The sequence below is a fragment of the Salvia hispanica genome, chromosome 4 (genome assembly GCF_023119035.1).
Source record: "Salvia hispanica cultivar TCC Black 2014 chromosome 4, UniMelb_Shisp_WGS_1.0, whole genome shotgun sequence".
Classification (NCBI taxonomy): Eukaryota; Viridiplantae; Streptophyta; class Magnoliopsida; order Lamiales; family Lamiaceae; genus Salvia; species Salvia hispanica.
Genome location: NC_062968.1, coordinates 2,170,036 through 2,183,609, shown reverse-complemented (window position 1 = coordinate 2,183,609; position 13,574 = coordinate 2,170,036). Strand labels below are relative to the sequence as shown.

General features: G+C 33.5%; 2 protein-coding genes across 2 annotated transcripts in view; both read right to left on the bottom strand.

Moving 5' to 3' along the window:
* The window catches only part of LOC125217641 (probable protein phosphatase 2C 18), a 7,236-nt gene extending 5,413 nt beyond the window's left edge, over positions 1-1,823 (bottom strand). Inside the window, exons 1-4 of the mRNA XM_048119162.1 lie at positions 1,302-1,823; positions 676-1,059; positions 195-312; positions 5-108 (exon numbers count right to left, since the gene is read on the bottom strand). Of these exons, the coding sequence (XP_047975119.1) occupies positions 5-108; positions 195-312; positions 676-1,059; positions 1,302-1,589 (894 nt within the window). The 5' untranslated portion in view covers positions 1,590-1,823. The remainder of the gene's footprint in view (positions 1-4; positions 109-194; positions 313-675; positions 1,060-1,301) is intronic.
* A 5,340-nt stretch (positions 1,824-7,163) lies between these two features.
* LOC125223372 lies at positions 7,164-11,694 on the bottom strand. The gene is made up of 9 exons (XM_048126494.1): positions 10,769-11,694; positions 9,993-10,122; positions 9,116-9,615; positions 8,906-8,986; positions 8,707-8,805; positions 8,373-8,483; positions 8,207-8,290; positions 7,931-8,002; positions 7,164-7,827 (listed from the first exon to the last, which is right to left on the bottom strand). Exons 1-9 carry the CDS (start codon positions 11,084-11,086, stop codon positions 7,570-7,572), a joined length of 1,653 nt encoding a protein of 550 aa, XP_047982451.1. The 5' UTR covers positions 11,087-11,694; the 3' UTR covers positions 7,164-7,569.
* Between the last annotated feature and the right edge of the window lie 1,880 nt (positions 11,695-13,574).

The following is a 13,574-nucleotide window of genomic DNA, read 5'->3' as shown; positions in this document are numbered from 1 at the left end:
TGGCCAAGCCAGGTGAATCGCTATTGGGTAGCCACACACGTGCTACTTCCGGTTCATCTTGCAAAGCAAAAACTCTTCCTTTGCATTTCTGGATCCTTGCGGCTTCTCCTGAAAATCAAGAAACCATTGAGCTACACCACCTATATATAGCACTATAGAAATATTTATAGCATTTGAGAGTGAGATAGGCATACTTGGAAGATTAGGTTTCAAGTCGACGGTTAATTGTACAGCTGCCAAAACATCGTCCCTATCCCGGGTTGCAAGTACTGCTCTGGAGTCGCCAACATTCCCAATTATAAGATCAAGATCCTGGAAGATCGTTAATCACAAGTCGTTAGATCCATCAAGTATCTACAAATGCAGATAAACACCATAGCACCAATCCCACAATGCAAGGCTGAAACAGCTATATGCTACTGAGAGCAATCATTTCAGATCAAATAGGACTCAAAAAATCCACAAAAGAAGTTATCAATCTCTACAAGAGAATTCAGAGTACCCAAAAGCCAGCTTGCAAACGACGAAGCTGAATACATGTGTGTAAAATGTAAAGAGATTGATAACACAATAAAACATTGCATCTGCTAAGCAAAAAATCACAAATATTTGAATACGAATAATGAGGAAATTTCAGGCCATACGATAGACCTAAGCTAACAAGCTAAATGTAACCTGTTTTATCAAGGCCACGGTAGTTGTACCGCTACAAAAGCAGTCGATAGAAGGGTGCAACTTGAGTTCCTTATCCATCAGCTTGAAAGCCTTTAGAATTGAATTCTTGAGTGGAATATGCATCTCAGGCACTCTCTCAACCTCCTCTGCTTCCACTGATTCGCATCCATCCTCATCCATGAAGTCATCGAATCGCTTCATTCCTTCAAACCCCACATTCTCCTGCACATGATTCTGCTCATCTTCACCCTTACTTTCCCACTGAGAACGCAGCAGAACCGGAAGAGCATCCCGCACTCTCCTAGCCACCATGTGACCATAAGGGCCATGGCCATCAAAAACTCCACAGAAAGTCGCCCTCGAATCCTCTCCCGTGCAGAAATTCTACCATACAAACAACCCAAGCAAGTCATAAACTGACCCCAAAATAGACAATAACAACAACAAAACCATTATCTCTCACTCCTTCACAGCCCCAATGCTATTCTATAATTTCTCCCTCACAATTCACAACTAAACTACAAAATTATGAATTTTGAATAGCCCCAATTCCTTGCTACACCAAACACATTACATCAGCCAACAAATTTCAACACAAAGCTTGAATCGATTCAAGAAAAACTGACCTCCCAAACAATCATGGCGTCTTGATTAGTCCCTTTCTTTCCCTGCTGAGTGTACAAGCTAGCGATGCGGCTTGCCCCATTCGAGAAGAGCCGCCCCGGGATTTGATGCAACGCCCGCTCCTCCGCTACCACGGCGGCGGTGGCGGCGCCGCCGCCGCCGCTCAATTTACTGATAAAGGTGGAGAAATCGCCGGAGCTGCTCTTCTTCAGGCGGGAATCCGTCTTCTCGTCGCCGGTTTCCCACCCCGTGCTCCGCTTTCCACGGGCCGACGAATAGCAAATACCCATTTAATAATAACTCCAAACCCCCAAATAAAGATTCAATTTTTAGCCCAAAATTGTCAGCCCAGCTAAGAGATTCCCCCAATTGATCAAAGTAGAAACATAATCAAGAAGAATTGGTAATGGGGGGAAAGAACAGTGGTTGGAATAGGGATTTACGGAGGAGAGAGAGAGAGAGAGAGAGAAAAGGCAGGATTCAGGTGAGTGAAGGTGCAAGTAGGTGTAGATTTTATGACTTTTTGTTACCAATCTTTTACTGCTAATTAACAGAAAAAAAAATGATATAGTTGAAGATAAAAATAATTGCTTAGGATTCTGAGGTTTGAAATCTTGAAAGTTGAAACTGGAGAAGTCTAATTGTGAGCTGTACTGTTGCAATCAAGGGTGGACGGATGTCAACGTCGCCTCTTTCTTTTTTTAATGGGATAATTAATGTTAAAAGGACCAAATTTTGATTATTTTATATTTTTCAAATTTGAATGATGTTTTCCCCTAATAAAATGTTCAACTATATAAATTGCACAATGTTTTATTGGATTAAGGTTGATTTGCAAATATCTGAATTTAATTTGTTAGATAAAAGCAGAAAAATCAAAATTTCATATAAAAAGAATGAGATCGGTAAATCAAAATTGACTCAAAGATATGAGCTTTAGCTTCAATGTTTGTGTTAAAATGACAACACCACTTAAAGTGACACTGTGACACCACATATACAACAATATTATAAACGCTACACAACAATGTTATAAACGCTATACAGCAATCTAGATATTGCTGGCCGAGAAAAATTATTGTATGCAGTGTTGCATATTGCTGGCCGTATTTTTTATTCTCTTTTTTTTGCCACATGACAGTTTATTATTCGTCCGTGTATATAATGATTGGCTAAAAATAATAGTAGGGTGTTATTTTAAAAGATGGTGGCGCCCTAAAACTCCCGTTAGCTTCAATTGCCCCTTTTACAATTATTCTATTAATAGTATTAATATTTTAATCTTTCTTGGGTAGTTTCAAACTTTCAACTTCAATGATTTATGACTTTACAAAAAGAGTATTCGGTTATTTATTTTAACGGCCGTTTGGTTCAACCGTTCTTATCTTTCTACTTGGAAAAACATAGCACAATCTTTCAAACAAACTTTAATGATTTTTGACAACAAAAAGGATGTCACGATTCACACAAGTCCAGGGAAATGCAAGGTAGCTTGTTCAATACTTTTACAATTACTTGTCATATGTCTATTCTATAGATAATAATATAGTACTTCCTCCGTCCCTCGTTAGGAGTAGTACTCTGACCAGACACGAGTTTTAAGAAATGTAAAGAAAAATTGGTTGAAAAAATAAGTGGAATATGAGACCCATTTTTTATATTGGTTTTATAATAAAATGTGAGTGAAATGAGTTAGTGGAATGTGAGACCTACTTACTATTTATGGTAAAAATGAAGTGCTACTTTTAATTGGAGACAAACCAAAATGAAAATTAGTAACTCTTCTTCAAGGACCGAATGAGTAATAAAGTATTGGTAGAATTAAGATATTAATTACTATAGAAATTTAATCAGATTATATTTAATCAGCAGTGGACCACCTACGTGAGGCTAAAACTACATAGTTCGGTTGTAACTCCAAAGTATGACCATCCCATTATTTAAATGCATTATTGCAAACACAGGCCGATTTTGTGCAAAAATATGATTTTTTTAATGGACAAACTTGTCTTAAATATCATAACTCTTTCTTACCAATAAATAACTCTTTCATTTACTACTCCATTTATTTGGAATATGGATTAAAAATTGGTTTGTCGTAATTTATAGTGAGTAGGGGGGGGTCGATGAGCTTTGGTGGCCGTAATAAATTTCCAATTAATGTACACTTTATTAGCATATTACTATGAACAATGTGTGTATAGTGCATAGTGAACTTATTTAATGTACGGAGTATATTACTGTCCCACTTTATCTCATTTCATGTGACACATTTCTTTTTTGTACGTGTTTTAGAAAAACTTTAACTATTTATTAGTATAATTTTTCCAAAACACGTGCGAAGAAAAATGTGTCATGTGAAATGGTACGGAGGGAGTACTCTATATAACCCATTATTGTTGAATCATATTCTTTTTTTTTGTTTCTATTTATAGTTGAGTATTTATTTTTTAGCAAAAAATAACATATTTAATATATTTCTTAATATTTTAATTTTTTTCTCCTATTTTATTTCTCATTCCACTTGCCAAAAAATTAATGTATCAACTATAGTAGGATGAAGTAGTTTATATCCCTATGTATTTTTTTTAGAGTACTTATTTAAGTAATGCAATATCTCTTGTCTCCATGGTGGCTCCCGGTTGGAAATTGGAATCCAATGCGAATCCAAATATTTTTTTGTCACATAAGTTCAATCCAAATTAGCCTGACGTAAAATTATTAAAAAATTAATTACTGGGGCACTCAAATTAACATCGAATCCATATAAATAATAAAAAAAATTCTCATTGATTAAAAGAACTCCTATGCATTATAAATCATATGAGAAATGAATAAAGGGAGGACGACATCATTTAAATTTATATAATTCCATCATTTATTTGGTACCTCAGCGAAGCATTGACTTTAATAAATGATTCGATCTATGCCGTTCAATTTAATAAAGATAAAACGTCCCCGAATAAATAACGAAATGAATATGATATTAGTACCAATTATGCAAAAATAATATTAATGAGAATTTGCTTCTAATAAACTAATGAGCTGTGCGTTAATCATGTAATATGGCCTTGGAAAGTACTAAATTTGTATGTATGAAATTATAGTTAGATAGTCCAATAATTATTCTTTGTTTACATCAATCTAGAAAAATTTCATAATAAGTTAAAAAAAGATTGCCTATTTAATTGAAACTAAAACGCTTGGATGTATGAATGGTTGCACCAATAAAAGAAAGTAGGAGAGCTCAAGTACATGATTATATTGATGATTAAAGTTAATTTATGAATGTGCCAATATTTTTAATTGTAGACCTTAAAACAAAAGGTAAATAGTTAGTTGAAAGTTGAAAGAGGAAATGATAAGTAGAAGAGGTTGAACAGATAGCATAAAATCAGAAAGCAGCTAATTAAACCCAACCAAATTGTCTTCCCTTGCAATCAACATCCCTAATAGTATAACAATATAATTTATTTCTCTATAAGTCCCAATCTTTATGTAACAGTACAATTATATTGTTGATTTTTATGTGTTGATCCAGCTCGTTGAGCCGGAACATTTAGAGAAATATTTTAATGTGTATGAATTCCCTTGATAAATTTTATCATGTTACAAAAAAAAAAATCATATTTTCTAAAACTAAAATATTTAGCGCGTATTTTGATAGTGTTGTTTCAACATAGAAAATAGGTTTACGTATAGAATCTAATAAGTTACACTATATAAGTTAATAATTTGACACATATTTATCATAAATGATTAACATTATTCAATCTTTATGTAATCAAAACACATGTTTCAAGCATCAAATCTTATCATAAAATCAACAAATAAAGCAAAGATATTTGTTAGTAAAAAAATAAATAATGTTTCAGTTAATCGGGTCAATCTACTCGATTTTTGAGTTAGCCCTAGTCTTGGGCTATTTTCAGTTTGGGCCAATCGGGTTGTTTGTGTTTCGGACTAAAATATTATGTCTCGAATTCCATTTTTTCTGTCTATTCGATTTCGGATCGGTCCATCATACTCTAAATTGACATTCGTATATAAAATAAAAATGACAATAGCCAAAGGTAAGCATTTCATTTTTTTCGGAGTAAATTTCTGTCTAATTTGTAGTTTTGGGTGAATATAACTCTGAATCAATTCAAAATATTCGACAATCTGAATGTAAAAATTTTAAACTTTAAAACTAAATTCGAACTGAAACGAAAAATTCAGAATAACTGAAAAAAACAAAAATATTTTTTGTTACTTTATTTATTAAGTAAGAAATATTTAAATAAAATCATTTGGATAAAATATGTAATTCAATGAAATATCTACATAAAAATTATATACCACATTAATTATAATTTATATTTTTAGTCCTTTTTTGTTCTTAGAATAATAATCTAAATTGGACCGAAATTTTGAATTTTGAAGAGAAACAAATCTCATCCTATTCTTAATATTTTGATTTGATTCAATTCGATTATTCGAATTACGAGTATTTTGTGTCATAGAAATAGATAAAGTTTCTTATTAGGTTAACACACGTGACATATAAATAAATTAATGTCAAGATCTCTATGGCTACAACGAATAAGCTTGTAGGGTCTTATTTTACGTAATGTAAGGAAAATGTGAAAATGCAGTAGCCTATAAACAGAAGTTGATAAGCACAAAAATGCAAAATATTCTTGTTGATGGGAAAGAAACAAAATAATAAATCATAGAAAATGGAAATTATGAAGGATTCGCTGTAGCTAACAAAATAAGAAATGTGATAGTTATTTGCAGATAAGGTTGGTCGTGGAAATTATGTGGTTGTGCTCTTTCCAACTATTAACATTGAAATACTTTACTTATTAATTTATTTTTTATAGTATAAAGGGAATTATTCGGATATGTTTTCAAAATATAGACATCAAAATCAATTTTATATGAAGGGGATGTGATCAAATAGTACTAAATAGTTGATTATTATTAAATTTATCAGCATACATTTCGACTCATATACATGGAGTATAAAACATCTTGTTTTATTCTTTAAAATTTCTAATTCTAACTTTCTAAAGTGTATTTACAAACTTTCCAAAAAAAAATTTAAGTGATAATAAACAACCAAATTTTGTACAACCAGAATAAGGTAATATTAATAATTTGATGTATTAATTATATATTAAAATCATAAATATAGTAGGTGGATAAGTTAAAAAGACTTATTAGCCTTTAACCTCATTTTTTATTTTTATATTTGAATTTTCTTTCTATTATTTTAAAAATTTGAATTAAAGTATGCATTAATCACATTTATTGTTCCAAAAAATAAAAAAATTATACATAAATCATAAATATATGACCACAATATTATACACTTTCCATGTACTACATATGCATCCATATATTTTAATTAAATGCATAAGTAAACCTATTTTTTTCCAAATAAATTAGTTCTTGGTTATACAAAATTTGGTCACATAGATTTATTATTTTTATATATATATAAAGATATAATATTCTAAATTCTAATTGAAAATCCAAAAATCACTTCATTTTCACGCATGTAGATATTATTTCCTTGTAATGATATAGTTTGTCAATCACAAAATTGCAATTTACTCTTCAAAACGTTGGTTTTGATATCATATTGATAGATAACAATCATAAAATTCTTGTAATGTACTCGTCATAATTGTACAATGTCATCATCATATTAATACTCATAATCTAAAAATAGATGAGAGATAATACAAAATATACTTCCATAAAAAGAAGCGCTTAAAATATGGAAATTGCATCTTAGGTGAAAATTTTTAAATTACCATGACCAATATGTTTTTTCTCCAGATTAATATAGTATTTATCACCAGAGATAAAAATGACCATAAAATCAATGAATTTTGATAACACAGACAGCATTTAGGTGAGAGATGCTAATTCTACTATTCACTTTATTGCATCTGCTCAAATGGTTACACTTGTGAGCAAATGTGTACACAAACAAGCTGCACCAAATCAAACCACTTCTGCTATTCCTCCAAATTTCATTCTTAAGCTCAAGAATGCAGCAAAAGCCGGCGTGTAACGTGCGAAAAAACTAGACGAATCCTGGTTATTTACATGATTCAACCTTGCAAGGAAAGCAGTCCTCACATTCTTGATCCACATTTTCACCTGCTAGAAGCTTTCCGGGTACGATTCCCTCGTTCGACACTGTATGGAGACGTGCATGGGTGGAAACAAGATAGATGCCGATTACTCAAGTCTACAACAAAACTTGCCCTTCTAAGACGATCTGCGCCACTGGTTTTTTCCTTTCTTATTGAAGGGACTCCAGCTTTTCCTACGTTTTGAAGTTTCACAAAACAGTCCGGCCGCCAGGGCTTGCTGGAGCCACATATCAAATTCATCCTCTTCGTCAGTCATCTCAGCGTCCAAATCCCATGGATACCGGCTCGATTTTGACCTCTGAGTTGACTTCTCCAATCCAACCATGTTTACATGGAAACTCGGCCTGTGGGTGTTGGCTCTGCAAGACATTCCCTGTATCTCCCACCAAATTAGAAAGTACGAATGCTTGTCTCCGTGTATTTTCACATACGAGAAGATACAGGCGAGTGAGTGCAGAAATAACACACTAACTAACCTGACATGTAGCCCACTCCGACACATCAAAAATCTTGCTTTCAGCACATACAAAAGCACGAGGTATTTCCACCTACATATGAAAGACATAGCATACTCTTCTTAACAGCCGCAAATGAGAAAGAGAAAGGTGATACACAAGCATCCCCAAATCAAGTCGATTTCTAAACAAGAAGGGTTAATACTCAAAGCTACTAGTGAGTTTCAGTTAGCTTAGAGCCCAAATCAAGAAGTGAGATATTTCTAGTGACTACAGCATGTAAATTTCAAGCTATACCTTTTGCAGCCGATCAAACACAAGTGAGCCCTTGTTCTCAACCCATCCATCGCCATCTTTAGCTTGATGATACTGGCAGCAATCCTACATCCAAAAACCATAACAATGGGAATAGCGTACAAATCTAATGACAATAACTCTGCAAGTTTTAAAGGAGTTTTCAAACCTGACACCATCTAGCTTTCGCCTTGGTTCTGTTTGTACAAACCCAAATATGAGAATTGCCACACTTCGTGCACTGTATGCGCCTTGACTCCTCAGAGCAAAAATCAGTTGTCTGCATCATGAAAAATATAATTATCTATTTTCTCCATGCTGACACAGATTATCCATGATACACCATAGTCCAAGAAATAAGCGATAATCAAAGAACAAGACACGAGAATCCATAAAGACATCCCCCAGTGGTGCAAAGTTCAAACCCAAATTAAAACGCATTCTAGAATTGAAAACCTATCACGATGCGCATACGGTGCAATACATATTTAATCAAGATTTACCTGATAAGATGTGCTAGCTGATTTCTGCATAACAAACTTTGATTCTTCTTTTTTGAGCTGCTCGTCATAGTCCCTCTTCTTCACAGCATCAGAAAGAACCTACAAATATTGCCAACATCAGCTGCCAGCAGAACTTATATCCACATTTCTTTCTTTTCGATGAATTTCTTGTAGACAATAAATATGAAAATTTACTCACCTCATATGCACATTGAAGTTTCTTAAATGATTCACTTGCAAGTGGACTTCCCATATTTTTGTCGGGGTGCACAAGCATGGCCTGAAGATATGCAAAATGCGAAGTTGCATAAGAAACTGATACCAAGCAGTTATTTTGAGGGGAATAACTGATACCACAACCAAGGTATTAAAAAGATCATTTGCATGAACAAAAATCAGACTCGCATACCTTTTTCCGGTATTCCTTCTTCAATAATATAACATCAATCTTCTTATGGCGGAGAAACCCAAGGGCTTCGTAGTGATTGCCACTACTTAAAATCCTCTGCATCTCAATCAGGGAACTTCCATCTTCTCTAACCACAGCCTTAGAAGCAACTTCTTTTGGCTTTTCAACAATCAGTGAAGGACTAGCAGGCTTAGTGGCTGATTTACATGATTTTAGCTTCTCTTCTTCTGTTTCTACTTCAGTAGGAGGAGAGTAATCACACTTGGTGCAAAAATCATCTTCTGTAAATGAATCAGCTTCCTTATGCTCCTCAAAATGAGTACTTTCACTTAAATTATCACACCACTTGATTAAATAGTTCAACACATCATTAGATAGGAACGCGAGATTAATTGCGAGAAAAACTCCAAGCCATCCTACTTGGCTTTTGACGCAATACATAGAATACAATGTTGCCATAAACACCACCAGCCGCGCGTGATTCAATGAAAACAGATAGCCTGCATACCCAAAGTCTTGATGTTATCAGCAGATTCTACAAGAAAATGCTAAAATACTGGAAAAGGTAGAAGCAAGAGAAAACAATTCTAAGAAAATTAATCACTCTATAGTCAAAAATCAATTACAGGTAAAATCAATCATTTGGAAATGTTCCTCTACTTATTTTGAGAAGCCAATTAGTAGGTAAGTTCCAATTTGAATATTCAGCCTAAGGAGCAAGGACTAAGGACAAACCAATATTTACACTGAAGATGATAAACGAATGAATCTGAAAATGGAATAGATATAAGAACTAAGAACAAGATAGAAGAAGGCTGAAATAGACTTGAGGAAGAGTGAACTGAATTCGATATAATCATAAAGAAGCGAGGCGTACCACCAACTATAAACAAGGCACCAGTTATCCAAAAGTTAGCATACATCCATAAAATTAGAATGGCAAACAGCCCCACAATAAAAATTCCAGGAGTGTAGCCTAAATACTGAACAGCAGCCCCAGCCGCTCCCTGCAAGCACACAAACAAACAATGAGTAGCCAAAAGTTTAGCATTTGCTATATAATCCTACCATAATACATAATCAAAGGTAAGTGAATAAAATTGTGCCAAACCAACTAATGCTGCACTCTTTCACAAAATTCCTCGAACCTTCTAAAGAGCAAAAGATGGGCAATATGAATCATGCCAATTTTACCACAAGAATAATAGAGACATGCCCTCTGTAATTGCCCAAACACTATATGATCAAGCATGAAAGTTTCAAAAACAAATCTTCGATCTTCACAGAGAAAGAAAGAAAAAACATTTCTGAAAATGATAAAGAAGAATCGCCCCTTATTTTGTTTTCATTTTTCTGCTTGGGAAAAGAGGTGGAGACTCCCCTCTATCTTTACTGAATTAGAAGAAGTTTCTCCAAATGACCCCTAAATTTAACTGATCCTGCAAACTCCAAGATAACGCTACCCTCCCACATCATTCAAAGTCCACGGAATCAAAAAACATTTTATTTAGATCAATCACATGTTGCTCATAGGCTCACAAAAAAAATCAGATCTTGGATATCTCAACCAGCTAGTACATAAATATGCATCACAAAACAAGCAATTCCAAGAATATTGATTTGACAACTAATTAATGAGACTGGAAAACATACCATACTAAGAAGCACATATAGAAGACATGACATCGACGTCAAGCTCAGGAAGCAACTCCACATTATGACAAGCAGAGCCGCCGATCCGAGCCCAGCAAAAGACCGGAATCCAGAAATAGAGCAGTTTTTCCAATACACCAACAAGAACAGAAGACCTCTCCCGAATTTCGCACATCCACAACACACCATCGGCCAATGCCGCTCCTTGAAAATCCCAATCTTGTCTCTTAAACAGCTCAGACCCGTCCTCGCTACAGAATAACAGTCCTTCGATTGCAGCCATTTCCACCCTTGATTGAACAGCCCAATATCCTCCATCGCCTAAAATCCCTAAAATGTACTGACTGATAAACAATAAACACAACCGCAAAATGTGCGATGCGGCATCTCCTTATCTGCAAAGCATTTCCTAAATCTAACTTAGTCTCAGCTACTATAAGTCGGCAAAAGCGATCCCAATTGCGAATCGACAGAGTCTGAGCAAACAAAGTGGCATAAACAAGAGCGACAAAAGATCCAGAATATTCCTTCTCCACAGAGTTAAATAAAGGATTCAACAGCTCCAAGTTGGAAAATTAGCAACGAAATCATACTTAAAACACCACAATTAAGCTTCACATGTACGTCTCCCAAAAAAGCAAAAAATCCCAATAAATGAACTCACGGCATTTTCGCTTTCTTGACCCCCTTAAAGCAACTAACTCCCTCCAAAATTGAAGAAGAATTGCACCAGCAAGCAAGGCGAAAAGTCGATTAAATCACCAAAATAGGTGAAAAATTGAAACTTTGAGCGAGTGAACGTGAAGTAGAAGGGAAACAATGTGGAGAAACTGCTGATAATCAGTGGCTCATGGGAGAAAAAGTTGGAACCCTAGGCTTTTATTCGCTTTACTCAGAGAATGCCTGTGAAAAGTAAAGTAAAGGGAGAGATTTTTATTAGTAGTATATTTCCTAGTATCCATTAGTAGTCGATCTTTTGTTTTGATGGGGCAATTTTTTTCTCTAAAATTATAGGCTTATAATGATGCTTTACCGATGATATAGCTAGTTTGGTTTAAAAGTATTTCGCATATTATTTTGTAGATGTGCTATGTGTTTTTTATTTGTTGGATTTTACTTGGGAAATTTTGTGATATTTTTAATAGAGTGATATACATAAATGGGGTTTGATCTTTCACTTTCGCACATAAATTTTTGTGATATTTCGAAAGGAAGATAAAATACTAAAAAGAAATAAGAAAATGAAGAAAAAAGAAAGAAGGAGAAACTAAAGAAGAAAAAAAAAAATAAGAAATGAAGAAAAAAATAATCACATGTTTGGTATACTATTTAATGGAAATTTCCAAAAATATCCTCCATAACAAAATAATCACAAGTTTGGTACCTAAGGTTATTTTGGTCACTGGGTACCAAAAATAATATAAAATAAAGATCAGGTACCATTTGCGTGCGAAAATGAAAGATCAAGTATCATTTATGCAGTTCCCTCTTTTTAATATCACTTTGAAGAAAATCTTGGAAGGTGCTTGGATTATTCTAGACTTAATGTATCAGCATATTCATTGTAATATTGCTGTAAAGATATAAAAAGAAAGTTGTAAATATTAAAAGTAGCCATTTTTATGACATAAAAAACAGTTTTGCCCTTAATTGGCAAGTTCAAAACTAAATTTACAATATATTATTAGTTGTAAATTGCCGATTTTCAATGATGACTATTTTTATGTTGGTGGTCATTTATACTAATTGGACATAATATAATGAAATAAAGAATAGGACTTTTGCTCTGTATTTCTAGGAAAATAGTATTATTACATGATAAACTAGGATACTACTACTATATTAAATTTCTCATCAAAAATATATTCAGTTGAAAAATTGAAAAGACAAAGCAAAGAGACTTTACGTGGGGAAAAGGCATCGACTTTGAAAAAGTATTAAGTCTATGGTTGACATTTACCAAAATCGCAGCTTGTAATTATAAATTGTGTACTTGTAGTAGAAATTAAATATATTACCAATCAAAAAAATCAAGAAAATATTCCATTGCTTACATAAAATAATTTACATCATCACATGAATACTTAATGAAGGATGGAATAAACTGACCCAATCATAAATCGTTGTTCCATTTAAAAAATATTTATTGCTTTATCATAATTGATTATTGAGCTGGCTGTCAACGACAACAACTAATTTGAATTTGTCGTCTAATTATTAGTATTATTAATCAGAAAAAAAAAAAGAGAGAGTTGCCCTTTCTATGATTAATGGAAATAGTGTGTGATTGCAACAGGATTCAACTGTTATTTTAACCAAGTGAAAAATAAACTATTAGTTGACCTTTACAAATGAAAATTGCCATTAATGTGTTGGAGAAGTCATATTGCATTTTATTATAATTTCAATATATATGTATATCCACTGCAAATTGAAGTAGATTATATATATTCACTGGCGATTTTATGACTGGGCTTTTAAACCTTTTTAATGGATATATAGAGAGAGAGGTTGACTAACATAAAATATTTTTAGAGTTCAACACTAATTATTTTCAATTTTGATATTATAGTGGATTTAACATCTGATTGTTTATATTGGTTAATGTCGGATATTTTAGTGTAATTGGATTAACTTGATTGATCAGTATTGTCGTAATAAGACATCATATAAGTCTGGAGGTGCGGAGTGCACGCTTATTTGAATTCATTATGATGTTAGATGAACGGGGGTCCGGGGGCAGCGCCCCCGGGTAGCGGGGTCCAACGAAGTTGTTGTATAAGAAATTCATCCGAAAATGTAATTT